Source organism: Perca fluviatilis, chromosome 12, assembly GCF_010015445.1.
Source record: "Perca fluviatilis chromosome 12, GENO_Pfluv_1.0, whole genome shotgun sequence".
NCBI lineage: Eukaryota > Metazoa > Chordata > Actinopteri > Perciformes > Percidae > Perca > Perca fluviatilis.
This window is the reverse complement of record NC_053123.1, coordinates 33,248,237-33,273,422: the sequence shown is the minus strand read 5'-3', so window position 1 is coordinate 33,273,422 and position 25,186 is coordinate 33,248,237. Positions and strand designations below refer to the sequence as shown.

General features: G+C 45.2%; 1 protein-coding gene across 1 annotated transcript in view; it reads right to left on the bottom strand.

Annotated features, from left to right (window-relative positions):
- LOC120569408 (abl interactor 2-like) overlaps positions 1 to 25,186 on the bottom strand; it is a 61,094-nt gene that overhangs the window by 19,863 nt on the left and 16,045 nt on the right. Inside the window, exons 2-5 of the mRNA XM_039817279.1 lie at positions 24,700 to 24,901; positions 16,895 to 16,899; positions 5,221 to 5,238; positions 3,920 to 4,023 (exon numbers count right to left, since the gene is read on the bottom strand). Of these exons, the coding sequence (XP_039673213.1) occupies positions 3,920 to 4,023; positions 5,221 to 5,238; positions 16,895 to 16,899; positions 24,700 to 24,901 (329 nt within the window). The remainder of the gene's footprint in view (positions 1 to 3,919; positions 4,024 to 5,220; positions 5,239 to 16,894; positions 16,900 to 24,699; positions 24,902 to 25,186) is intronic.

Sequence of the window (25,186 nt, the reverse complement as noted above, 5' to 3'; positions counted from 1 at the left end):
GTGTGTGTGTGTGTGTGTCTCTCTCTCTCTCTGTTGGCATGTCGACGAGTGCTTCCATTCCAAGAAACTGCTGAGCAGCTTCTGTTCACTGTTTCTCAAACACTTTCTCTTTTCTATTCGATACATTAGAAAAATAACAAGTTTTAAAACACGTTTCTTTCTATGATCCTTGTAATCTAAATCTTCGGGTCACTCTGCTACTTTGACCCGGTCAGCGAGAGACAAGGATCCTGCCACCTAGTTACGGTTGATAGTGCAGAAACAGCCGGCCAATCAGCAGGTTAGAAACAGGAAACCGGACGGAGGAAACCACCAACAGGAGGGCTGAACGCTGCCAGACCAGCTGGTCTGGTCTCCACTGGCCAATCACAGCACCAGTGAACACATATTCATGAAAACATTCATCCCAGGATGGTACAGATAATCGGAGCCAGGGCTGGACTGGGACAAAAAATTGGCCCTGGCATTTTTTGGCCAAGGCAGCCAACACCCACCGTGATTGGTCAGACAGATTCCCTGCAGACAGTCCTCTTAAAATATGCGTGCATGAGTTGCCTAGCGTTCAGCGTTCATGGGGTCGTTTTGGATCCTTCGAGAGGGGTCTCAAGACTAATCTGTTGATCTTACACTTCAATAATTCATTCATTCTTAGAGTTATGATTTGTATATTTATGGTATTTTTGTTATTTATTATTGATATTGTATTGCCGTTATTGTTCTTACCATTTTGCTAAATATTGGCTTAGCAACTTTAAAAACTGATTTTGTAGATCCCACAGACTTTTCAGCTACCCAACAGGCTAAACGCTAGCATTTTCAATGCAAGCTTAAGCTGTTAGGTTACCAGACAGCCACTAACTTTAATGTTACAGCCAAACTGCTTGTTGTCGTTATGACGTGCACACACACACACACACACACACACACACACATACACACACACACACACACACACACACACACACAGCCTCCCTCCCTCCCTCCCTACCTGAGAGTCATTGTTAATGTGCCTACTCCTCAGTCCCTCCAGAAAAACGCGATTATGCAATCGCATAATTCAACGCATAATCAGCCAAAGTCTGCATATTTATGCAATCAAATTCGCCGCACTTTTGCCGCATAAATTGCCGATTTCCGCGCAAAATATGCGGTGCTTGCATGATTTCATAATCCCCGCATTTTCTTTGCAAAAAAGTCCCGTAATATATCTTAGCAGAAAGTTGAAAAAATGTTGCGTTTACTTCACACAAGAGCAGCCATTTTCCCCTGTTGCCATGGGAACGTTATGAAGTGACGTAATTATACAACATGAACATAATCGAAAAGCAGGGTGTTGGGGGAATCACTTTTTCTTTTCTTCTCTTTTTTATCAAACTGCAGTTTTTGCAAGTTCCCGCAACTTCATCGCATAAAATTGCATAAATATTCCGCATATTCCATCACATTTTTTAAGAAAACGTGCCGCATAATCAAGGAGTTTTGCCCGCAACAATCACAAAAAAACTCAGCATTTTTTCTGGAAGGACTGTCTCCTTACCACATCGTCAACTACTCTCTCTTCCATCTCTTCCTCACTCTCCTCCTCCTCTTCTTCCTATGATGCTGTTTCTGCTTCTCTGTATAGCCAGCCACCTCTCCTCTTCCTCTACTTCAGGTAATGCTGATGTTGAAGCAGCTACTACAGCCCCAAACATGTCAGAAACGTCGGCACATTTTGAGGAATCCGCCTGTAGATTCTTAATCTTTTTCTCCTGTCATTTCTCTGCACCTCCCTTGCACTTTGGTGGTCGTTTGTCCATTTAAACGTGGATGTTAAACTTCCAGCATAACTACTACAGCTCGTGTGTCAGGGCCTTAGTGGGATTCTTACATTTGCGGCCCGCAGTGGGGAAGAGGGTTCCTGGATTTGATTGGGTCAGGCCAGCGCCAATAAAGAAAATTAACCAAAAAAAGGCCTATTTATATCTGCGATTTGGCCCAAAAGTGCCTCGACCCACCGGGAAAATGCCCGGTATGCCAGATGGCCGGTCCAGCCCTGATCGGAGCCCAAACAATCAGTCCATCAACAGAAAATGCATCAGCAACTATTTGGATAATCAATTCATCAGTTAACCGTCCTGTTGTCCTCGGCTCAAATTTGACCCATTTAAAAAAAAAAATTAAAATGTTTGACCCTCTGATTGGTTGATTGCATGTTACGCCCAAAACCAGGGGTGTGAAACTCAACTTCACTAAAGGGCCACACTGGAAAATGAGATTCACATTAAGGCCGGACTGACTTTACATGTTTTAAAGAGGGAAGAGAAAGGAAAAAAAAGAGGAGAAAAAAAAAAAAGGAGAGAGGAGGGGAGAGAGAGAGAGGGGGAGGAAAGAGAGGAGAGAGAGGAAAGGGGAGGAAGAGAAAGGAAAAGGGAGAGAGAGAGAGAGGAGAGAAGGGAGAGAGAGAGAGGGAGAAAGAGAGGAAAAAAAGAGAAAGAGAAAAAGAGAAAGAAAGAGAAAGAGAGAAGAGGGGAGAGAGGAGAGAGAGAGAGAGAGAGAGAGGGAGGGGGAGAAGGGGGGGGGAGAGAGAGAGAGAGAGAGGGTGTTCAGATCGAGGAGCGGGAGAGGAGGAGGAGTTAGAACGAGAAAAAAAAAAGTGAGAGAGTCAGAGAGACAGGAAATAAAGGAGTGGGGAGTGAGGGGGAAGAAGAATGAAGAGAGAGAGAGAGAGAGAGAGAGAGAGAGAGAGAGAGAGAGAATGAAAAACAAAGAAAAGACAGAGAGGGGAATCAGAATGGAGATGAAGATAAGGAGAGAAAAGGAAGAAAAGATACAGCTGGGTGACCTAGATGTTTGAGAAAACAAGCTTTCACAACGTGCGTGTGTGTGTATGTAGTGTGTATGCAGTGTGTGTGTGTGTGTGTGTGTGTGTGTGTGTGTGTGTGCAGTGTGTGTGTGTGTGTGTGTGTGTGGTGGTGTGTGTGTGGTGGTGTGTGTGAGATGTCACCCCCCTCTGCCAGGTCTAATCTGTAATAAACTCGCCGCGGGATCCTCTGTCCTCCCACAAGAGTCAAACAAAAAAAAAAAACACACACACACACACACACACACACACACACACACACACACAGCAGCGCACCACCTATCAGAACAACACATCTCTGATTCGGCACACAATCTTACATGTATTTATAATATAATAGAACATGTAATGCCCCATTAATATTATTAATATTAATATTATTAATATTATTATTATATTATTATAAAATCACAATCACTTACATTAAAACCACGAAAACAGAAGACAAACACATGCGACAGACGAGTTAAAGTCTGAGAGAGAGAGAGAGAGAGAGAGAGCGACATATATATGTGTGTGTTTTCTTTGTGTGGTGTGTGTGTGGGTCTGTGTGTGTGTATGTGTGTGTGTGGGGGGGGTGTGTGTGTATGTGTGTGTGTGGGGGGGGTGCGTGTGTGTGTATGTGTGTCTCTGTGTGTGTGTGTGTGTGTGTGTGTGTCTCTGTGTGTGTGTATGTGTGTGTGTGTGTGTCTGTGTGTCTGTGTGTGTATGTGTGTATATGTGTGTGTGTGTGTGTCTCTGTGTGTGTGTATGTCTCTGTGTGTGTATATGTGTGTGTGTCTCTGTGTGTGTGTGTGTGTGTGTCTCTCTCTGTGTGTGTGTGTGTGTGTCTCTGTGTGTGTGTGTGTGTGTGTGTGTGTGTGTGTGTGTCTCTCTGTGTGTGTGTGTCTCTGTGTGTGTGTGTGTGTGTGTGTGTGTGTGTGTGTGTGTGTGTGTGTGTGTTATGTGTATATGTGTGTGTGTGTGTGTGTATGTGTATATGTGTGTGTGTGTGTGTGTGTATGTGTATATGTGTGTGTGTGTGTGTGTGTGTGTATGTGTATATGTGTGTGTGTGCGCGCTAAGCTAGGTACATACCCTAAGATGCCCTTGCCTGCCCTCGGAGGGCTGGGTGGTTTCTGGGTGGGGGGGTTGGACCGGGACAGTCCCCCTCCTAGCTTCATGTTCTGCTGGCCGTTCACCTGCAGACAAAAACACGTCTCTCTAAGTGACCAGCGGGGGTGTCTGTGTGTAGCCCGTCTAGTTTATAATTTCGGAGAGAAGGCAGACAGATCTCCAACATCGCACCAAAACGACAAATAGCCCTACAGGTAGAGGGGTGAACTGTTTTTACACTACATTACATGTCATTTAGCTGACGCTTTTATCCAAAGTGACTCACAATTGCTGTATATGTCAAAGGTCGCACGTCTCTGGAGCAACTAGGGGTTAAGTGCCTTGCTCAGGGACACATTGGTTGATGTATCGCAGTGGGAATCGAACCCGGGTGTCCCACACCAAAGTCATGTGTCATATCCACTGCGCCATCACCACCCCTGTTTCTTTCACACAGGAACTAAACTAGAAGTCTTTTTAGTGCTTGGGCGGAGTGACATTTCACATGTTGGAAAAATAGTTATTTTGTCACTTATTGGGAGCAGTAGGCTAGTTGGAGCCGTTTACCTCCAGGATCTGTGCTAAGCTAGGCTAGTTGGAGCCGTTTACCTCCAGGATCTGTGCTAAGCTAGGCTAGATGGAGCCGGTTACCTCCAGGATCCATGCTAAGCTAGGCTAGATGGAGCCGGTTACCTCCAGGATCTGTGCTAAGCTAGGCTAGATGGAGCCGGTTACCTCCAGGATCTGTGCTAAGCTAGGCTAGATGGAGCCGGTTACCTCCAGGATCTGTGCTAAGCTAGGCTAGATGGAGTCGGTTACCTCCAGGATCTGTGCTAAGCTAAGGCTAGATGGAGCCGGTTACCTCCAGGATCTGTGCTAAGCTAAGGCTAGATGGAGCCGGTTACCTCCAGGATCTGTGCTAAGCTAGGCTAGTTGGAGCCGTTTACCTCCAGGATCCGTGCTAAGCTAGGCTAGATGGAGCCGGTTACCTCCAGGATCCGTGCTAAGCTAGGCTAGCAGTGGGTGCGTGAGACAGGGTTACAACACCCACGGAGATGAGAAGGGTGTGTATGGACTTCTCTAACTCTGGGGGACACGCTGAATAAGAAAGTCTCAATGAGTTGGCCTGTTCCTTTAACCTAGCACTCTACTGAATCAAATGAGTCTGTCCCTGGCATGTCTTTATGCACCTTTACGATGCTTTTGTCCTTCCTCAGTTACACACACGAGATGTGTTATTGTCCAGGTATTGTATTATGTACAGGTGTGTTGTGCGTCCTTACCTTGAACCTCATCAACCACTAAAGACGTCAGTGAAAGCAATGGGAAGAGGGGGAAGAAGAGAGAGAAGTTGTCTAGAGGTTAGTGTCGGTGCGACATTAAAGGGATACGCCACCGTTTGTTGAAATAGGGCTCATCACGGTCTCCTCTAGCTGTAGATAGGTGGGGTCTCCTCTAGCTGTAGATAGGTGGGGTCTCCTCTAGCTGTAGATAGGTGGGGTCTCCTCTAGCTGTAGATAGGTGAGGTCTCCTCTAGCTGTAGATAGGTGGGGTCTCCTCTAGCTGTAGATAGGTGGGGTCTCCTCTAGCTGTAGATAGGTGGGGTCTCCTCTAGCTGTAGATAGGTGGGGTCTCCTTAGCTGTAAATGGAGTGTGGGGTCTCCTCTAGCTGTAGATAGGTGAGGTCTCTAGCAATACATGGTTTCTTGGGGAATGGATAGTGGGGGTCTCCTCTAGCTGTAGATAGGTGGGGTCTCCTCTGTAGCTGTAGATAGGTGGGGTCTCCTCTAGCTGTAGATGGAGGTGGTCTCCTCTAGCTGTAGATAGGTGGGGTCTCCTCTAGCTGTAGATAGGTGGTCTCCTCTAGCTGTAGATAGGTGGGGTCTCCTCTAGCTGTAGATGGGTGGGTCTCCTAGCTGTAGATAGGGTGGTCTCCCTCTAGCTGTAGGTAGAAAGGGTCTCCTCTAGCTGTAGATAGGTGGGGTCTCCTCTCAGCTGTAGATAGGTGGGGTCTCCCTAGCTGTAGATAGGTGGGGTCTCCCCTAGCTGCAGATAGGTGGGGTCTCCCTCTAGCTGTAGATAGGTGGTCTCCTCTAGCTGTAGATAGGTGGGGTCTCCTCTAGCTGTAGATAGGTGGGGTCTCCTCTAGCTGTAGATAGGTGAGGTCTCCTCTAGCTGTAAATGGGTGGTCTCCTCTAGCTGTAAATGGGTGGTCTCCTCTGGCTGTAAATAGGTGGTCTCCTCTAGCTGTTAGGTAGGTGGGGTCTCCTCTAGCTGTAGTAGGTGGGGTCTCCTCTAGCTGTAGGTAGGTGAGGTCTCCTCTCCTTGTAGATAGGTGTGGTCTCCTCTAGCTGTAGATAGGTGAGGTCTCCTCTAGCTGTAGATAGGTGGTCTCCTCTAGCCGTAGATAGGTGGGGTCTCCTCTAGCTGTAGATAGGTGGTCTCCTCTAGCTGTAGATGGGTGGGGTCTCCTCTAGCTGTAGATAGGTGGGGTCTCCTCTAGCTGTAGATAGGTGGTCTCCTCTAGCTGTAGGTAGAAGGGTCTCCTCTAGCTGTAGATAGGTGGGGTCTCCCTCTAGCTGTAGATAGGTGGGGTCTCCTCTAGCTGTAGATAGGTGGGGTCTCCCTAGCTGTAGATAGGTGGGGTCTCCTCTAGCTGTAGATAGGTGGTCTCCTCTAGCTGTAGATAGGTGGGGTCTCCTCTAGCTGTAGATAGGTGGGGTCTCCTCTAGCTGTAGATAGGTGAGGTCTCCTCTAGCTGTAAATAGGTGGTCTCCTCTAGCTGTAAATAGGTGGTCTCCTCTAGCTGTAAATAGGTGGTCTCCTCTAGCTGTAAATAGGTGGTCTCCTCTAGCTGTAAATAGGTGGTCTCCTCTAGCTGTAAATAGGTGGTCTCCTCTAGCTGTAGATAGGTGGGGTCTCCTCTAGCTGTAGGTAGGTGGGGTCTCCTCTAGCTGTAGATAGGTGTGGTCTCCTCTAGCTGTAGATAGGTGAGGTCTCCTCTAGCTGTAGATAGGTGGGGTCTCCTCTAGCTGTAGGTAGGTGGGGTCTCCTCTAGCTGTAGATAGGTGGTCTCCTCTAGCCGTAGATAGGTGGGGTCTCCTCTAGCTGTAGATAGGTGGTCTCCTCTAGCTGTAGATAGGTGGGGTCTCCTCTAGCTGTAGATAGGTGGGGTCTCCTCTAGCTGTAGATAGGTGGTCTCCTCTAGCTGTAGGTAGAAGAGGTCTCCTCTAGCTGTAGATAGGTGGGGTCTCCTCTAGCTGTAGATAGGTGGGGTCTCCTCTAGCTGTAGATAGGTGGGGTCTCCCCTAGCTGTAGATAGGTGGGGTCTCCTCTAGCTGTAGATAGGTGGTCTCCTCTAGCTGTAGATAGGTGAGGTCTCCTCTAGCTGTAGATAGGTGGGGTCTCCTCTAGCTTAGTAATAGGTGAGGGTCTCCCTCTAGCTGTAAATAGGTGGTCTCCTCTAGCTGTAAATAGGTGGTCTCCTCTAGCTGTAAATAGGTGGTCTCCTCTAGCTGTAGGTAGGTGGGGTCTCCTCTAGCTGTAGATAGGTGGGGTCTCCTCTAGCTGTAGGTAGGTGAGGTCTCCTCTAGCTGTAGATAGGTGTGGTCTCCTCTAGCTGGGAAGGTGGGGTCTCCTCTAGCTGTAGGTAGGTGGGGTCTCCTCGCTGTAGATAGGTGGGGTCTCCTCTAGCTGTAAGTAGGTGGGTCTTTCGCTGTAGGTAGGTGGGGTCTCCTCTAGCTGTAGATAGGTGGGGTCTCCTCTAGCTGTAGGTAGGTGGGGTCTCCCCTAGCTGTAGATAGGTGGGCCAACGCATATTTTGTGCATGCATCGTTTTAGTCCGGTGCAACACCGGCAGCGCCACCGCTAGTTAGCTTAGCGTAGTGAATGGAATCCTATGTTGCCGGTTAGCATGTTGTGAGTAAAAGTGAGCCAACAAAAGACAAAAAAACAACCTAATTACTTGCAGTGAGACAAAAAATGCGTTGGCCCACCTACCTACAGCCAGGGGAGACCGTGATAAGAACTATTTCAACAAATGGTGGCGTATCCCTTTAAAACACGAGGCAGAAATAACATCCCAGAGACACAGACACAGAGGAAATGGAGGCAGAAAGAAAAAGATAGAGTCAGTGGGAAATGATGCAGTAAAGACATTAACAAAATGTCAAGCTGCACTTCATAATAATAGCAGTAGCAGTACGGTATTTTACATCACTGCAAATGCATACTCTTCATATTCAGAGAGACAAACTCCATGAACGCAAACATGTGAGTTCAGATCCCTTCACCTTTCAGCTTTATGTTTTCACGCGCTTTTTGTTTTTGGTGGATTATCTGGAATAAACTCCCAGAAAACTGCAGGTCCGCTGCAGCCCTGGAGCCTGATTTAGGGTCGTGTGGAGAGCTCTCTCCGTAGCCTACGTTAGGGGGCCTCAAGTTTATACTGGTGGGTGTGTGTGTGTGTGCGTCAAGCCGGCGTGTGTGTGTGTCTGTCTGTCTGTCTGTCTGTCTGTCTGTCTGTCTGTGTGTATGTATGTATGTGTCTGTCTGTCTGTCTGTCTGTCTGTCTGTCTGTCTGTCTTCTATCTATCTATCTGTCTGTACCGTCTGTGTTTTTGTTTGTTGTTGTGTGTTGTTGTTTGTTCTATGTTTTTTATGTTATCTGTCTGTGTATGTCTAATGTGTTTATCTGCATGTGTATGTGTTCAGTTTGTTTGTGTGTGTTGTGTGGTGTGTATGTGTAGTCTGTGTTGTGTGTGTATTATTGTATCTATGTCTGTCTATCTATGTATATATGTGTTTGTCTGCATGTGTATGTGTGTCAGTCCGTGTGTGTGTGTGTGTGTGTGTTGTGTGTTGTGTCAGTTGTGTTGTGTGTGTGTGTGTTGTGTGTGTGTGTTGTGTCTATATGTGTCCGTCTGTCTGTCTGTGTATGTTTTGTTTGTCTACATGTGTATGTTTTGTGGTTCGTGTGTGTGTAAGTGGTCTGTGTGTGTGTGTTGTGTGTCTGTCTGTGTGTGTGTGTGTGGGTGTCTGTGTCTGTGTGTCTATATGTGTGTTTGTCTGCATGTGTATGTGTGTCAGTCTGTGTGTGTGTGTGTGTGTATGTGTCTATATGTGTGTGTTTGTCTGCATGTGTGTGTGTCAGTCTGTGTGTGTGTGTGTGTGTGTGTGTGTGTGTGTGTGTGTGTGTGTCTCTGTTCTTTCTGCCACGGTTGGGGAAACAGGAAAGTTAACCCTGATGTTGTTGTTTATGGAGAACGTAGAAATATTTTATTTAACAATTTAACATTCGTGTTCCTCGCAAAAGAGCTGTGTGCGGTCATCGAGGAAGTGGAAGGGTTCCAGCAGGGAGTTAGAGTCCAATGGCCCGTAGAAAAATTATACCCGTGTCCTGGCACGTTGAGGGGCTTTAGCGTCCTCCTGTTGGAGGAGATCTTATGCACGTGTTCTTGTGTGGGTCAGGATGCCGATCCCGCCACCTTGTGATTCAACCGTCTGAAAGAGAAAGAGACAAAAAGAAGAGAGAGAGAGAGAGAGAGAGAGAGAGAGAGAGAAGAGACAGAGAGAGAGAGACAGAGAGAGAGAGAGAGAGAGGAAGAGGGAGAGAGAGGGGAAGAGAGAGGGAGAAGGGAGGAAGAGAGGAGAAGAGAAGACAGAAGGGGGACAGAGGGGGGAAGGGGGAGGGGGAGAGAGGGAGAGAGGGACAGAGAGAGAGAGAGAGAGACAGAGAGGAGAGAGATGGAGAGAGAGGAAAGGAGGGAGAAAAGAGAGAGAAGAGAGAGAGGACAGAGAGAAAGAGAGGAGGACAGAGAGAGAGACAGAGAGAGGAGGACCAGGAGAGGGAAAGGGGGGAAGAGGAGAGACAGAGAAAAAAAAGTCCATTTAAAAGAGCTTTAAAGGGTTTAAAATTGTAATTTGATTTATCACATTTTTTTTTTACATGGCTACTACCAACCGCAGCGGTAGTCTCCACGCTGCCTCCTGTTTATCAGTCCTTCCAGAAAAATGAGTCTGTGTGTGTGTCTCTGTGTGTGTCTCTGTGTGTGTGTATGTGTGTCTGTGTGTATATGTGTCTCTGTGTGTGTCTCTGTGTGAGTATGTGTGTCTCCGTGTGTGTGTGTGTGTGTGTGTATGTGTGTCTCTGTGTGTGTGTGTGTACGTGTGTCTCTGTGTGTGTATCTCTGTGTGTGTGTGTGTGTGTGTGTATATGTCTCTGTGTGTGTCTCTGTGTGTGTGTGTGTGTGTGTGTGTCTCTGTGTGTGTCTCTGTGTGTGTGTATATGTGTCTCTGTGTGTGTATGTGTGTGTGTTTATGTGTGTCTCTGTGTGTGTGTGTGTGTATGTGTGTCTCTGTGGGTGTCTCTTTGTGTGTATGTGTGTCTCTGTGTGTGTGTGTGTATGTGTGTGTCTCTGTGTGTGTATATGTGTGTCTGTGTGTGTGTGTGTGTGTGTCTCTGTGTGTGTGTATGTGTCTCTGTGTGTGTCTCTGCGTGTGTCTCTGTGTGTGTGTGTGTATGTGTGTCTCTGTGTGTGTGTGTGTGTGTGTGTCTCTGTGTGTGTGTGTGTGTGTGTGTTATGTATATGTGTCTCTGTGTGTGTCTCTGTGTGTGTCTCTGTGTGTGTGTATGTGTGCTGTGTGTGTGTGTGTGTGTGTGTGTGTGTATGTGTGTGTATGTGTGTCTCTGTGTGTGTGTGTGTGTGTGTGTATGTGTGTCTCTGTGTGTGTGTGTGAGAGTGTTTTTTGTGATTACTGTGGGCAAAAAAAACCTTGATCATGCGGCACATTTTCTTAAAAAAATGCTGATGGAATATGCTCTGTATGATATTTATGCAATTTTATGCGATGAAATTGCGGGAACTTGCAAAAACTACGGTTTGATGAAAAAGAGAAGAAAAAGTTATTCCCCCCCCCCAACAGCCTGCTTTTTTTAAACTTAATTTCCAAAAATAGTTTACAGATATTCAGTCATTGCAATAAGTAAACAAATAAGATACAAAAATATATACAAATAATATAATATTAAAGTAAAAATGAAAGTAATAGTCTAAACAGAGGGGTATAAAAGATACAAAAGAGACAGTTTCAAAAATCATTAATAATATAGATTATTATATCTATCTATCTATCTATATAGATAGATAGATAGATATATATAGATATATAATAGTATAGACAGCAGGAGCACTTAAACATCAGATATTAAGATAGTTTCTGATTGGATACTAACTTAAGAGACTCAGAGTATCAACCTCCAACACCCTGCTTTTCGATGATGTTCACGTCGCGTAATGACATCACTTCATAATGTTCCCATGGCAACAGGGGAAAACGGCTGCTCTTGTGTGAAGTAAACAAAATTTTTCAACTTTCTGCTGAGATATATTATGTGACATTTTTGCAACGAAAATGCGGGGGTTATGAAATCATGCAAGCGCCGCATATTTTATGCGGAAATCGGCAATTTATGTGGCGAAAGTGTGGCGAATTTGAAAAAAAATGCAGTCGACACCGCATGAATATGCGGACTTTGGCTGATTATGCGTTGAATTATGCAATCGCACAATAGCGTTTTTCTGGAGGGACTGGCTACTAGCTGATTGGCTTATTTTGTTTTACAAGTTCCAGATGGAGTCTGGAGATGACGTGGGGTACTTACTGTAGCGCTGTGCTCGATTGAAGAAATTCTTAGTCGACTAACACTCATTCAATCGTACCGACTAATCGATTAGTTGATTTAATCGACAGATCTGTAAATCTGAGTTTCTCCGCAAAGAGTCGTGCTAAAAGCACCACTTTGATTCTTGTGTTTACCAGAGATGTGCTCGTATGGTCTTGGAAATAAGTCATTCAGCGTGAAAACAGCATCAGACATGACTAATGGAGTAAAGAGATCTAAGCTGACTAAGACCAAAACAACCGATTAGTCGACTAATCCACTAAGAGGGAGCAGCCCTAACTTACTGTTCACTGTTTCCATCTTACTTTTTACACCTCAGGCTGTTGCAGCTAGCTCAGAGGAGAGACTGTAGGACACTAGGTGGTACAGCCTGAGACATGCGCGATAAAAACAAAAATTTGCCTTCATTGTACCGAACCAAACCGTGATGTCTGAACCGAGGTATGAACCGAACCGTGACTTCTGTGTACCGTTCCACCCCTAATGCCCAGTATACCAGGATGATGATGAGATATGAGGTCTGGGCGTGTTAGTTTAAACAGAGATTACTTCTTCTACTGGAGATAAAAGCACTGGTGCACCGAGATCACTTTGGGCTCAAAACTCAAAACACTTAAAAAACCAAACGTAGGGTTACATTTACAGCGCTACGTTTGGCCCTATTTTGATGAAGGCCCCGTGCGCCGGGCGCCTGGTCCTAAAGGGTTGTCCTTAGGGTCTTCATTAATCAGAGGTGTGTTTTGGGTGTAACATGCAATCAACCAATCAGAGAGCAGCTCTCATTCCCTTTAAAAGCCAGGTGATGTTTGGACCTTGGAGCATTGCTGTTATGATGGAGGATTTACACCCTAATATTTTTATTAGTAATCTTCTGCATGTGTGTGTGTGTGTGTGTGTGTGTGTGTGTGTGTGTGTGTGTGTGTCTGTGTGTGTGTGTGTGTGTGTGTGTGTGTGCTGCTGTGCGTCCCTGTGTGTGTAACAAGCATAGTGTGCGTGCTGCTGTGCACGAGCCTAGGAGCATTTTACTAATGCTCTGTTAAAATAACAATGAAATGCTGCGTTATTGACTTTAGACCAGGTTTTTGTTGGTCAATGGAGCGATCTCTTCCCGCTGCCTCAAGATAGCAATACTCCCAGAATGCACCTCCTTGTAAGACCAGCACGCCCAGAATGCACCTGAACACACCTCCCTGTAAGACCAGCACGCCCAGAATGCACCTGAACACACCTCCCTGTAAGACCAGCACGCCCAGAATGCACCTGAACACACCTCCCTGTAAGACCAGCCTGCCCAGAATGCACCTGAACACACCTCCCTGTAAGACCAGCACGCCCAGAATGCACCTGAACACACCTCCCTGTAAGACCAGCACGCCCAGAATGCACCTGAACACACCTCCCTGTAAGACCAGCACGCCCAGAATGCACCTGAACACACCTCCCTGTAAGACCAGCACGCCCAGAATGCACCTGAACACACCTCCCTGTAAGACCAGCACGCCCAGAATGCACCTGAACACACCTCCCTGTAAGACCAGCACGCCCAGAATGCACCTGAACACACCTCCCTGTAAGACCAGCACGCCCAATGACGTGGGCGCTGGATGGGAAAGTGACAACTGCGTCGGTCTTAAACTATCAAAGACACTTGCGTCGGGCTTTGCGCTGCACTGGGCCGGGTGCAAGATAGGGGCCCCTAATCTGTTTTTGTGATATTTTGATTAATTGCACAGCAAAAACAGAATCCCTCTTTTAGTGTGACGTCTGTTGTGGAAAATCTCCGTCTTTAAGATGTTCAAGCTGCTTCCAAACTGTAGATTAGGGATCGACCGATATGGATTCAAATCGGTCTATCACTACTGGAGATTTCATTCAGCATTTAGACATTTGTTTCTCTCTTCGATACAACCGCACATTAAGTTCACCGTTAACAGACGAGCGACAGATATTAAAGACATTTTGGTACGAATTCTTTCTAAACAGTCAAGTTTAAAACCAGCTTTGGTTCAAAAGAATCTGCTGCAACTAACTATTCACTCCATTTCTGTAAATCGACTGCTTCTTATACAGATTCTCTAATCATAATGTCTATAAAAAGACAAGTTTCAGGAGTCTTTATTTGTCTGACTAACAGTCCAAACGCCCTGGATGTATTCACTGTGAGAGAAGGGAGTTAATCCTCACACTTCACGCTGGTTCTGTGCTCTCACTCTGCAGATATTTTGGGTGTTATGCATTTGAATATTTATGAAAACCTGTTTGTCGAGCCTCGGGTAAAGACGAGTGTTAATTGTCTTTTCAGTGGTGCATTAATACTTAAATATACAGGCCTGCAGACTCACGAGGGAGATGAGAAAGGTGACAGTTCTGAAACAGTCAACATCTCGGCGTTAAGAGCTGCAACTGACGATTATATTCACCCTCCATTAATGTGCGGATTATCTTCTGGATGAATTGCAATTTAAAAAATGCAATTTCCCCCGTACATTTTTGGAGTTTTTCCATCCCACGGTACCTGCTCGACTTGCCTCGACTCTACTCGCCCCTTTTTAGTTTTTCCATTATGATAAAAAGTCCCTGGTACCTGCCAACTAGGGCTGGGCGATATGGATAAAATCAAATATCACGATATTTTTTGACCAAATACCTCGATATCGATACCGCAACGATATTGTAGCGTTGAGTAATGTTGCTTTCACAAAATATTTACACAATGAGATTTTTGATGAATAATCATAAGTAATGTGGATTAGAGCTTCGTTCGGGCCCAAAAAATCAAGCCCGACCCAGCCCGAGCCCGTGCACGTTGTGTCCGAGCCCGGCCCGACACAATAACTGGAATTATGAGCCCGAGCCCGATTTCAACCTGACACTATTTTAATCCGTGGGCCGTTATAACGTTCTCAACTACAATTCAGAGTTGTTTGAACTGCAGAAATCTGTTTAAAATGATCTTAATGAATAATGCAACAGGAGCGAAGCATGTAAACTGCGCTGTTTGTTTAATCAGAATGGAACGGATCGCAAATGGATCTGAATGAAGAAACGTAAAAAACTCAACGTATTTCTCTGTGAGGGCTTGCCCGCTTGCCTCGCCCTCAGGGGGAGCCTATGCTTGGAGAACTAACAAAAGAGGACGTTCAAGGATGACTATCATCTTTTCTGCCACGGGGAGCCTGCTTCATGTGTCTCTTCATCATCCACTTCTCCGTTTTATCAGCTGTCATAGGCGAACAGCGGCCGCACTTAATGCACTCGACAAAGCCGACACATAGCCTATGTTGTCACTGCCCACCACTTGTTTAAAATGGTTCCATACCTCCGACTTTCCTCCAAACTTTCTCAAAGGTAATTCTCCCGTTTTTCTTTTTTTCTTTACATCCTCAAGCTCCATGTTGCACTTAAGCTCCACAATACAGCCCGCAGCCCCGCTGTGATGCGTGCGAGAGGAGGAGACTCAGAGCATGACACATGTTGCATTTTGTAACTGTAGTCCAACTTGTGTAACTTTTTGGACACATTTGTTACTTTGGCCTAAATAGATAATAGTTCTGATTATGGCATAGCTTTCTCCCCACCCAATTAGGCTAAAGTAATGATTAAAAAACACACAAATGCTTGATCAAGGGTCCGGCCCGCGGCCCGGCCCGGCCCGAGGATAGTGGCGGAAAATAACGGGCCGGGCCGGGCTCGGGCAGAGAATCGAAACTCTAATGTGGATATAATGACTAAATGCAGTGTTGTGCCTGAAGGCGTTCATTGAACGATAGTTCATGAACTCGTTCATATTTTCGGGTTAACGTGAAGTGAACGTACCGTATTACTGCCTGATGAACGTTACCGTGAAGTCCTTCATTCTGGTGTCTGTGAACGCCACGCTCTCTCAGTTTAACTTCGTCCAATAGGGCGCCAGATTTCTATAGAGCCTTCCAGGCCAAAACACACCGTAAACAGGCCTTCATATGTAGCGGAAAAAACACCCAATCTGGCAACACCAGCCACCAGTGTCTCACAGCCACATGGGTCATCCAATCAGAAAGCAGCGTGGAGGCTTCGTATGATCATTTAAACACGTTTTATGACGAGGTCGGTGAGGATGGAAACATCTGACATTTCTGTCGTAATTTTTCAAACGATTCCAAGTAGGAATCGGTTCTCGATGCCCAACCCTAAAATGCGCGTTATCAAAATTTCGCGCCTAGCCGCCTACGTGGGGCCTACGTTCTGTTGCAGCCAATGAGCAGCCAACGGGAGCTGGCTGCAGGACGACTCAGTCACCATGAACAGTTTTTAAATGTTCTATCAGACTAGAACTACTCGAGAGTCTGCTCTTGAGACTTTGCTCTAATGTTCGGGACAATTAGGGCAGGATTCGGGATTCAGGACAACGGCTTGGATTTTCAGGACGTCTGGTCACCCTCTGGGGTCATTTTGCGTCTCTTTTTTCACGTCATTTTCTCCATATCTGTGTCTGAAACGTTCACGTTTTGAAAAACACCTGTGTTCGTGTGGACAGGGTCTTAGGTGCGCTTATTTGGCAGAGGGTTTAGGTTACGTTTTTCCATAAAAACTACAAAAAAAATAACCATGCAATCTCCCCCATACATTTGGCGTCTCTTTGTAGTCGTGTTGTATCTCTTTGTGGTTGTTTTGCGTCTCTTTTTTACATCATTTTGGACCGTTATTATCACCGTATCTGTGTCTGAAACATTGGAAAAGTTAAGAGCGGATCATGAATAAAAAACACTCAAAAAAGCTTAAAGACAAAACTTAAAGTTGAAGAAGTCCAAGTACAGTCATTAGATCTGAGAAAAGTCTTCAAGTTACATTCATTCAGCTTAAGGTGCTGCCTAAAACGACTTTGGGTGCTGCACCTAAACCTTATAATAGTGGGGAAATCCCAGGAATATAAGCGGATATAGTAAGATATATATATATATATATATATATATATAAGTTCATCTATCTGGGTGTTTGAGTATTTGGTTCTTCAGTGAGACATTAAACATTTGCATAAAAATGCAAAACGGATTATAAAAAGCTCATCACCGTGTGATTCTTTAAGCGAGGCAGCCGCACACAGCACGAAACATCCCGCCTACATAACAGATGTGACCGCGTCTCGCTGAACTGAAAGCAGTAATTATGACTTGCAATCACAGTCCTGGCCCGACAGAACCGAGAGAGAAGCATCTCATTATTTCTGCATGCAGAGTTTCTTCTGATTACACTGAATATTCAGCGGCGCGCAGGCGAGAAAGGATCCTCGGTACCAGAGCTGGGCGACACAGAGAAAATCAAACCTCACCATATTTTTGAAAAACGTAGCGGTTGGTGCCCCCATTGGTAAGGAACATGCATTTGTGGGATGAGCAGCAGCGCTGGGTATGTGGGTTGCACCCATGAAAAATGTGCCAGATCTTCTCGGCCAATGCCAAACAGCATATTCTGCCATTGACTCGTTTGGTGGATCGGATGATTGAAGTTTGAAGAAACAAGACATATTGGCAATTTAACAATTCATACATTTCACAACCAGGACTGTCAGTAGCGTGTGGAAGAACCATACACAGCCACGACAGCCTGGCACCACCTCCTCATGCTGGTCACCAGCCTGGCACCTCCTCATGCTGGTCACCAGCCTGGCACCTCCTCATGCTGGTCACCAGCCTGGCACCTCCTCATGCTGGTCACCAGCCTGGCACCTCCTCATGCTGGTCACCAGCCTGGCACCTCCTCCTCATGCTGGTCACCAGCCTGGTCACACACTGCTGTGGGATGGCATCCCCATTCTTCCAACCAGCATTTGTCGCAAGTCAGCCAACGTGGTCGTGTTTGGTCACTCTGGTGCGAACAGCACGCCCAAAACTGATCCCACAAGTGTTCAAAGAGGTCAGGACTGCTGGTTGAAGAATGGGATGCCATCCCACAGCAGTGTGTGACCAGGCTGATGTCATTTTTCAAGAATCGGTTTAGGAATCGGAATCGTTTTAAAAGTACCGGTTCGGCATCGGAATCGTAAAAAACCAAACGGTACCTGACCCTAGATACATACAGAAAAAGTGTGTCAGTTTGCAAAAGCTGTGATTTAAATTATAACTCACGTAATGAACTGCTACTGTTGTTACAAAGCTGAACCAAATCAGACTGTAATCCGCTGATTTGACTGGCTGTAAACACAGCTGTCACCAGCAGATGTATCCAGATGTTGCTTATTAACGTTACATCGAGCCAAGACAAAATAATCTGCCACATTACCTCCATAAAACCACTTTAGATGAGTTTCTCTCTCACAGACACACACGCGCACACTCCCCCTCTCTCTCTCTCACACAGACACTCTCTCTCACACAGACACACACACTCTCACACAGACACACTCTCACACAGACACACACACTCTCACACAGACACACTCTCACACAGACACACACACTCTCACACAGACACACACACACTCACACAGACACTCTCACACAGACACACACACACTCTCTCACACACACACACACACACTCTCTCACAGACACACACACACACTCTCACAGACACACACACACACTCTCTCTCACAGACACACACACACACTCTCTCACAGACACACACACACACTCTCTCTCACAGACACCCACACACACACACTCTCTTAACATTTAGTCTGAAGACTAGCAGGTCGTCTACGCGTCAGCTAACTTGGATCCTTATAATAAATCCAAACACATATCTGTGTCTAAAACGTTGGAAAAGCTGGAGCAGATGATACATAAATAACTTAAACTTAAAGCTGAAGAGGTCCGACTACAGTCATTAGATCTGAGGAAAGGCTCTCAGGGCCCTTTCACACCTATAGTTCGGCGCCGTTGCATTTTTCATTTGGCTCGGTGTGCGTTCACACTAGCGGCACACATCACGCCATCGACACGGCCGCTTGTTTATTGGACAGAATATCTGATACTGGCCTGTTATACTTAAGATTTATTTATTTGATTAGGACAATGCACATTGAATCAACATTTCTGTAAATGTGCCAGTGTTAGCCAGACGGCTGTAGTCCTGGTTACCCAGCATGCATGTCTTCATGTTGGGAGGAAACCGGAGGAACAAACAACATGCAAACTCCGCACAGAAAGGCCCTGCCAGGACCGGGGATCCAACTCTGCGGCGAGGCAGCAGAGCTAACCACTGAGCCACCGTGCTGCTTTTCTTTACATTTACATTCCCGACGTGGTGTTTGACTTTCCCCGGGCCAATCGGGCAAACAACTGCTGTTGATCCCTGCCTGAAGAAACTCATTTATTATACACGTATCAAACTCTCGTGTACGCAGAATGCAGCGTGGGGGAAAACAGAGAATACATGTTTCAGCACTCTGTCCACTTTTCACCGTTAATTCCCCTCTGCGGGTCATCGCTGCTGCGTTCTTCGGTTGATTTCTGTGAGCGCCGAATCCTCCGGAGAAGAATCCGGAGAGGAGAGCAGCGTCCACAGAGCGGAGAACATGTATGGGCCTGTATGCATACATGATAACATACTGTGTCCTCTCAGCCTGTATGCATACATGATAACATACTGTGTCCTCTCAGCCTGTATGCATACATGATAACATACTGTGTCCTCTCAGCCTGTATGTATACATGATAACATACTGTGTCCTCTCAGCCTGTATGTATACATGATTACATACTGTGTCCTCTCAGCCTGTATGTATACATGATAACATACTGTGTCCTCTCAGCCTGTATGTATACATGATAACATACTGTGTCCTCTCAGCCTGTATGCATACATGATAACATACTGTGTCCTCTCAGCCTGTATGCATACATGATAACATACTGTGTCCTCTCAGCCTGTATGCATACATGATTACATACTGTGTCCTCTCAGCCTGTATGTATACATGATTACATACTGTGTCCTCTCAGCCTGTATGTATACATGATAACATACTGTGTCCTCTCAGCCTGTATGCATACATGATAACATACTGTGTCCTCTCAGCCTGTATGTATACATGATTACATACTGTGTCCTCTCAGCCTGTATGTATACATGATTACATACTGTGTCCTCTCAGCCTGTATGCATACATGATTACATACTGTGTCCTCTCAGCCTGTATGCATACATGATTACATACTGTGTCCTCTCAGCCTGTATGTATACATGATAACATACTGTGTCCTCTCAGCCTGTATGTATACATGATAACATACTGTGTCCTCTCAGCCTGTATGTATACATGATAACATACTGTGTCCTCTCAGCCTGTATACATACATGATTACATACTGTGTCCTCTCAGCCTGTATGCATACATGATAACATACTGTGTCCTCTCAGCCTGTATGTACAGTGCCTTGCGAAAGTATTCGGCCCCCTTGAACGTTTCGACCTTTTGCCACATTTCAGGCCTCAAACATAAAGATATAAAACTGTAATTTTTTGTGAAGAATCAACAACAAGTGGGTCCCAATTATGAAGTGGAACGAAATTCATTGGCTATTTCAAACTTTTTTAACAAATAAAAAACTGAAAAAGTGGGCGTGCAAAATTATTCAGCCCCTTTTACTTTCAGTGCAGCAAACTCTCTCCAGAAGTTCAGTGAGGATCTCTGAATGATCCAATGTTGACCTAAATGACTAATGATGATAAATAGAATCCAGCTGTGTGTAATCAAGTCTCCGTATAAATGCACCTGCTCTGTGATAGTCTCAGAGGTCCGTGTAAAGCGCAGAGAGCATCATGAAGAACAAGGAACACACCAGGCAGGTCCGAGATACTGTTGTGGAGAAGTTTAAAGCCGGATTTGGATACAAAAAGATTTTCCAAGCTTTAAACATCCCAAGGAGCACTGTGCGCGATAATATTGAAATGGAAGGAGTATCAGACCACTACAAATCTACGGAGACCCGGTCCCTCTAAACTTTCAGCTCATACAAGGAGAAGACTGATCAGAGATGCAGCCAAGAGGCCCATGATCACTCTGGATGAACTGCAGAGATCTACAGCTGAGGTGGGAGACTCTGTCCATAGGACAACAATCAGTTGTATACTGCACAAATCTGGCCTTTATGGAAGAGTGGCAAGAAGAAAGCCATTTCTTAAAGATATCCATAAAAGTGTTGTTTAAAGTTTGCCACAAGCCACCTGGGAGACACACCAAACATGTGGAAGAAGGTGCTGTGGTCAGATGAAACCAAAATCGAACTTTTGGCAACAATGCAAAACGTTATGTTTGCGGCAAAGCAACACAGCTCATCACTCCTGAACACACCATCCCCACTGTCAAACATGGTGGTGGCAGCATCATGGTTTGAGCCTGCTTTTCTTCAGCAGGGACAGGGAAGATGGTTAAAATTGATGGGAAGATGGATGGAGCCAAATACAGGACCATTCTGGAAGAAAACCTGATGGAGTCTGCAAAAGACCTGAGACTGGGATGGAGATTTGTCTTCCAACAAGACAATGATCCAAAACATAAAGCAAAATCTACAATGGAATGGTTCACAAATAAACATATCCAGGTGTTAGAATGGCCAAGTCAAAGTCCAGACCTGAATCCAATCGAGAATCTGTGGAAAGAACTGAAAACTGCTGTTCACAAACACTCTCCATCCAACCTCACTGAGCTCGAGCTGTTTTGCAAGGAGGAATGGGCAAAAATGTCAGTCTCTCGATGTGCAAAACTGATAGAGACATACCCCAAGCGACTTACAGCTGTAATCACAGCAAAAGGTGGCGCTACAAAGTATTAACTTAAGGGGGCTGAATAATTTTGCACGCCCACTTTTTCAGTTTTTTATTTGTTAAAAAGGTTTGAAATAGCCAATGAATTTCGTTCCACTTCATAATTGGGACCCACTTGTTGTTGATTCTACACAAAAAATTACAGTTTTATATCTTTATGTTTGAGGCCTGAAATGTGGCAAAAGGTCGAAAAGTTAAAGGGGGCCGAATACTTTCGCAAGGCACTGTATACATGATTACATACTGTGTCCTCTCAGCCTGTATGTATACATGATTACATACTGTGTCCTCTCAGCCTGTATGCATACATGATAACATACTGTGTCCTCTCAGCCTGTATACATACATGATTACATACTGTGTCCTCTCAGCCTGTATGTATACATGATAACATACTGTGTCCTCTCAGCCTGTATGCATACATGATTACATACTGTGTCCTCTCAGCCTGTATGTATACATGATAACATACTGTGTCCTCTCAGCCTGTATGTATACATGATTACATACTGTGTCCTCTCAGCCTGTATGTATACATGATAACATACTGTGTCCTCTCAGCCTGTATGTATACATGATAACATACTGTGTCCTCTCAGCCTGTATGTATACATGATAACATACTGTGTCCTCTCAGCCTGTATGTATACATGATTACATACTGTGTCCTCTCAGCCTGTATGCATACATGATAACATACTGTGTCCTCTCAGCCTGTATGCATACATGATAACATACTGTGTCCTCTCAGCCTGTATGTATACATGATTACATACTGTGTCCTCTCAGCCTGTATGCATACATGATAACATACTGTGTCCTCTCAGCCTGTATGTATACATGATTACATACTGTGTCCTCTCAGCCTGTATGCATACATGATTACATACTGTGTCCTCTCAGCCTGTATGCATACATGATAACATACTGTGTCCTCTCAGCCTGTATGTATACATGATTACATACTGTGTCCTCTCAGCCTGTATGTATACATGATAACATACTGTGTCCTCTCAGCCTGTATGCATACATGATAACATACTGTGTCCTCTCAGCCTGTATGTATACATGATAACATACTGTGTCCTCTCAGCCTGTATGCATACATGATTACATACTGTGTCCTCTCAGCCTGTATGCATACATGATTACATACTGTGTCCTCTCAGCCTGTATGCATACATGATTACATACTGTGTCCTCTCAGCCTGTATGTATACATGATAACATACTGTGTCCTCTCAGCCTGTATGCATACATGATTACATACTGTGTCCTCTCAGCCTGTATGTATACATGATAACATACTGTGTCCTCTCAGCCTGTATGTATACATGATTACATACTGTGTCCTCTCAGCCTGTATGTATACATGATTACATACTGTGTCCTCTCAGCCTGTATGTATACATGATTACATACTGTGTCCTCTCAGCCTGTATGTATACATGATTACATACTGTGTCCTCTCAGCCTGTATGCATACATGGTGGCATGCTGTGTCCTTTCAGCCACAAAGCCTCTCACTATGAACGTCCATGATAGACCTTCATGCATGACAGATTCTACATAGTGTATTTTTACCAAGTTTACTACATTTTTTCAGCATCAGTGTGTCTGTAAACGACGGTGTTTCAGTGCCATTGTGGGTAAAAAATAAATTATAATACAGAGCCAGGGGAGGGGGTAATATTCCGGAAAGTGAGTGCCTGTGTGTGTGTGTGTGTGTGTCTGCATGTATGTATATGTGTGTGTGTGTGTGTGTGTCTGTCTGCATGTATGTATGTATGTGTGTATGTATGTATGTGTGTGTGTCTGCATGCATGTATGTGTGTGTTAGGGTTGTGACAATGGACGATATAATCGTACATGGTTCGGTCTTAATTTCTATCAGTTCACACGGGCTCGGGCTGGGCCGGGCTCGGGCTCGCGGCGCTGCGGGTTGCGCGGTAAATGAGCGGTCAGGTGATGCGTTTCGATTAGCGCGAAAATGGATGCTGAGGAGGTGAAACGGAGGCTGGCCTCTGGCGATTACGTTTTGGTTGCGACGGCAAAAAAAAAAAAAAAAAGCAAAGTCTGAGGTGCGTGTGGAAAACCTTTAGGCCTATACAGAGTGCTGAGATGTTCCGATGTTACAGAGGACTTGTTTTATTTCTTTGTTCCAACTTCCAAGTGGCCTATAGCCATTTGGCGTGTCATACATACGCCACTTTATGAGATCAGTATGTAAAAAAATGTATAACTGACTCATTCTTGACAAAAGGCAAAAGAGCTGTGTGTGTGTGTTTGTGCGCACATTTCAATAATGTCGGGCTGTAAACGGGTTCGGGTTTTTATAAAGCTGTAGGGCCGCTCCCTCTTAGTCGATTAGTCGACTAATCGGTCGTTTTTGGTGTTAGTCAGCTTAGATCTCTTTACTCCATTAGTCATGTGTGATGCTGTTTTCATGCTGAATCACTTATTTCCAAGAAACGTACGAGCTCATCTCTGGTAAACACAAGAATTAAAGTGGTGCTTTTAGCACGACAGATCTGTCGATTAAATCAACTAATCGATTAGTCGGTACAATTGAATGAGTGTTGGTCGACTAAGAACTTCTTCAGTCGAGCACAGCCCTATAAAGCCGTCAATCAAAATGTACTTGTCGGGATCGGGCCTTGTTTGGGGCCGAAACTTTTAAAGGTCCCATGACATGGTGCTCTTTGGATGCTTTTATATAGGCCTTAGTGGTCCCCTAATACTGTATCTGAAGTCTCTTTTATATAGACCTTAGTGGTCCTCTAATACTGTATCTGAAGGATCTTTTATATAGGCCTTAGAGGTCCCCTAATACTGTATCTGAAGTCTCTTTTATATAGACCTTAGTGGTCCTCTAATACTGTATCTGAAGTCTCTTTTATATAGGCCTTAGTGGTCCTCTAATACTGTATCTGAAGTCTCTTTTATATAGGCCTTAGTGGTCCCCTAATACTGTATCTGAAGTCTCTTTTATATAGGCCTTAGTGGTCCCCTAATACTGTATCTGAAGTCTCTTTTATATAGACCTTAGTGGTCCCCTAATACTGTATCTGAAGTCTCTTTTATATAGGCCTTAGTGGTCCCCTAATACTGTATCTGAAGTCTCTTTTATATAGGCCTTAGTGGTCCCCTAATACTGTATCTGAAGTCTCTTTTATATAGGCCTTAGTGGTCCCCTAATACTGTATCTGAAGTCTCTTTTATATAGGCCTTAGTGGTCCCCTAGGACCATAGGCAGGCTGGGGGAACGCATATTAATGTTAAAAGACCTCATAAAGTGACATTTTCATGCCATGGGACCTTTAAGGGCCGATTACAGCTCTACTCTGGCATCTCCAGCAGACCTGCGAGATGTGGTTGACGGAGCTCTCCATGCGGCGCAGCTGCGAGGCCTGGATGTCCAGCATCTGCAGCACGTTGTTGGCCAGCGTGTTGATGAGGTAGGCCACGCTGGCCAGAGACTGCGTGGTGTAGCTCTTGGTCTCCTCCAGCGCTCGCTCCTTGTCTGCTGACTGCAGAGAGAGAGAGAGAGAGAGAGAGAGAGAGAGAGAGAGAGAGAGAGAGAGAGAGAGAGAGAGATGAGACACATTCAGGACAGGAGACGCCATTTTATTCTCCCTGACGCAGAAGAAAACAGAACAGCAGTGACAGGTAATCTAAGCTATTGTCTGAAAAGGAGGAGGAGGAGGAGGAAGTTAAATGCTTTCTGGTTCCTATACCCTTTTGTTGAAATGTCCATGCCTTTACATCTTTAAATTACAAAAATAACCCTTATCAATCTATCGTTTCTCAATGTA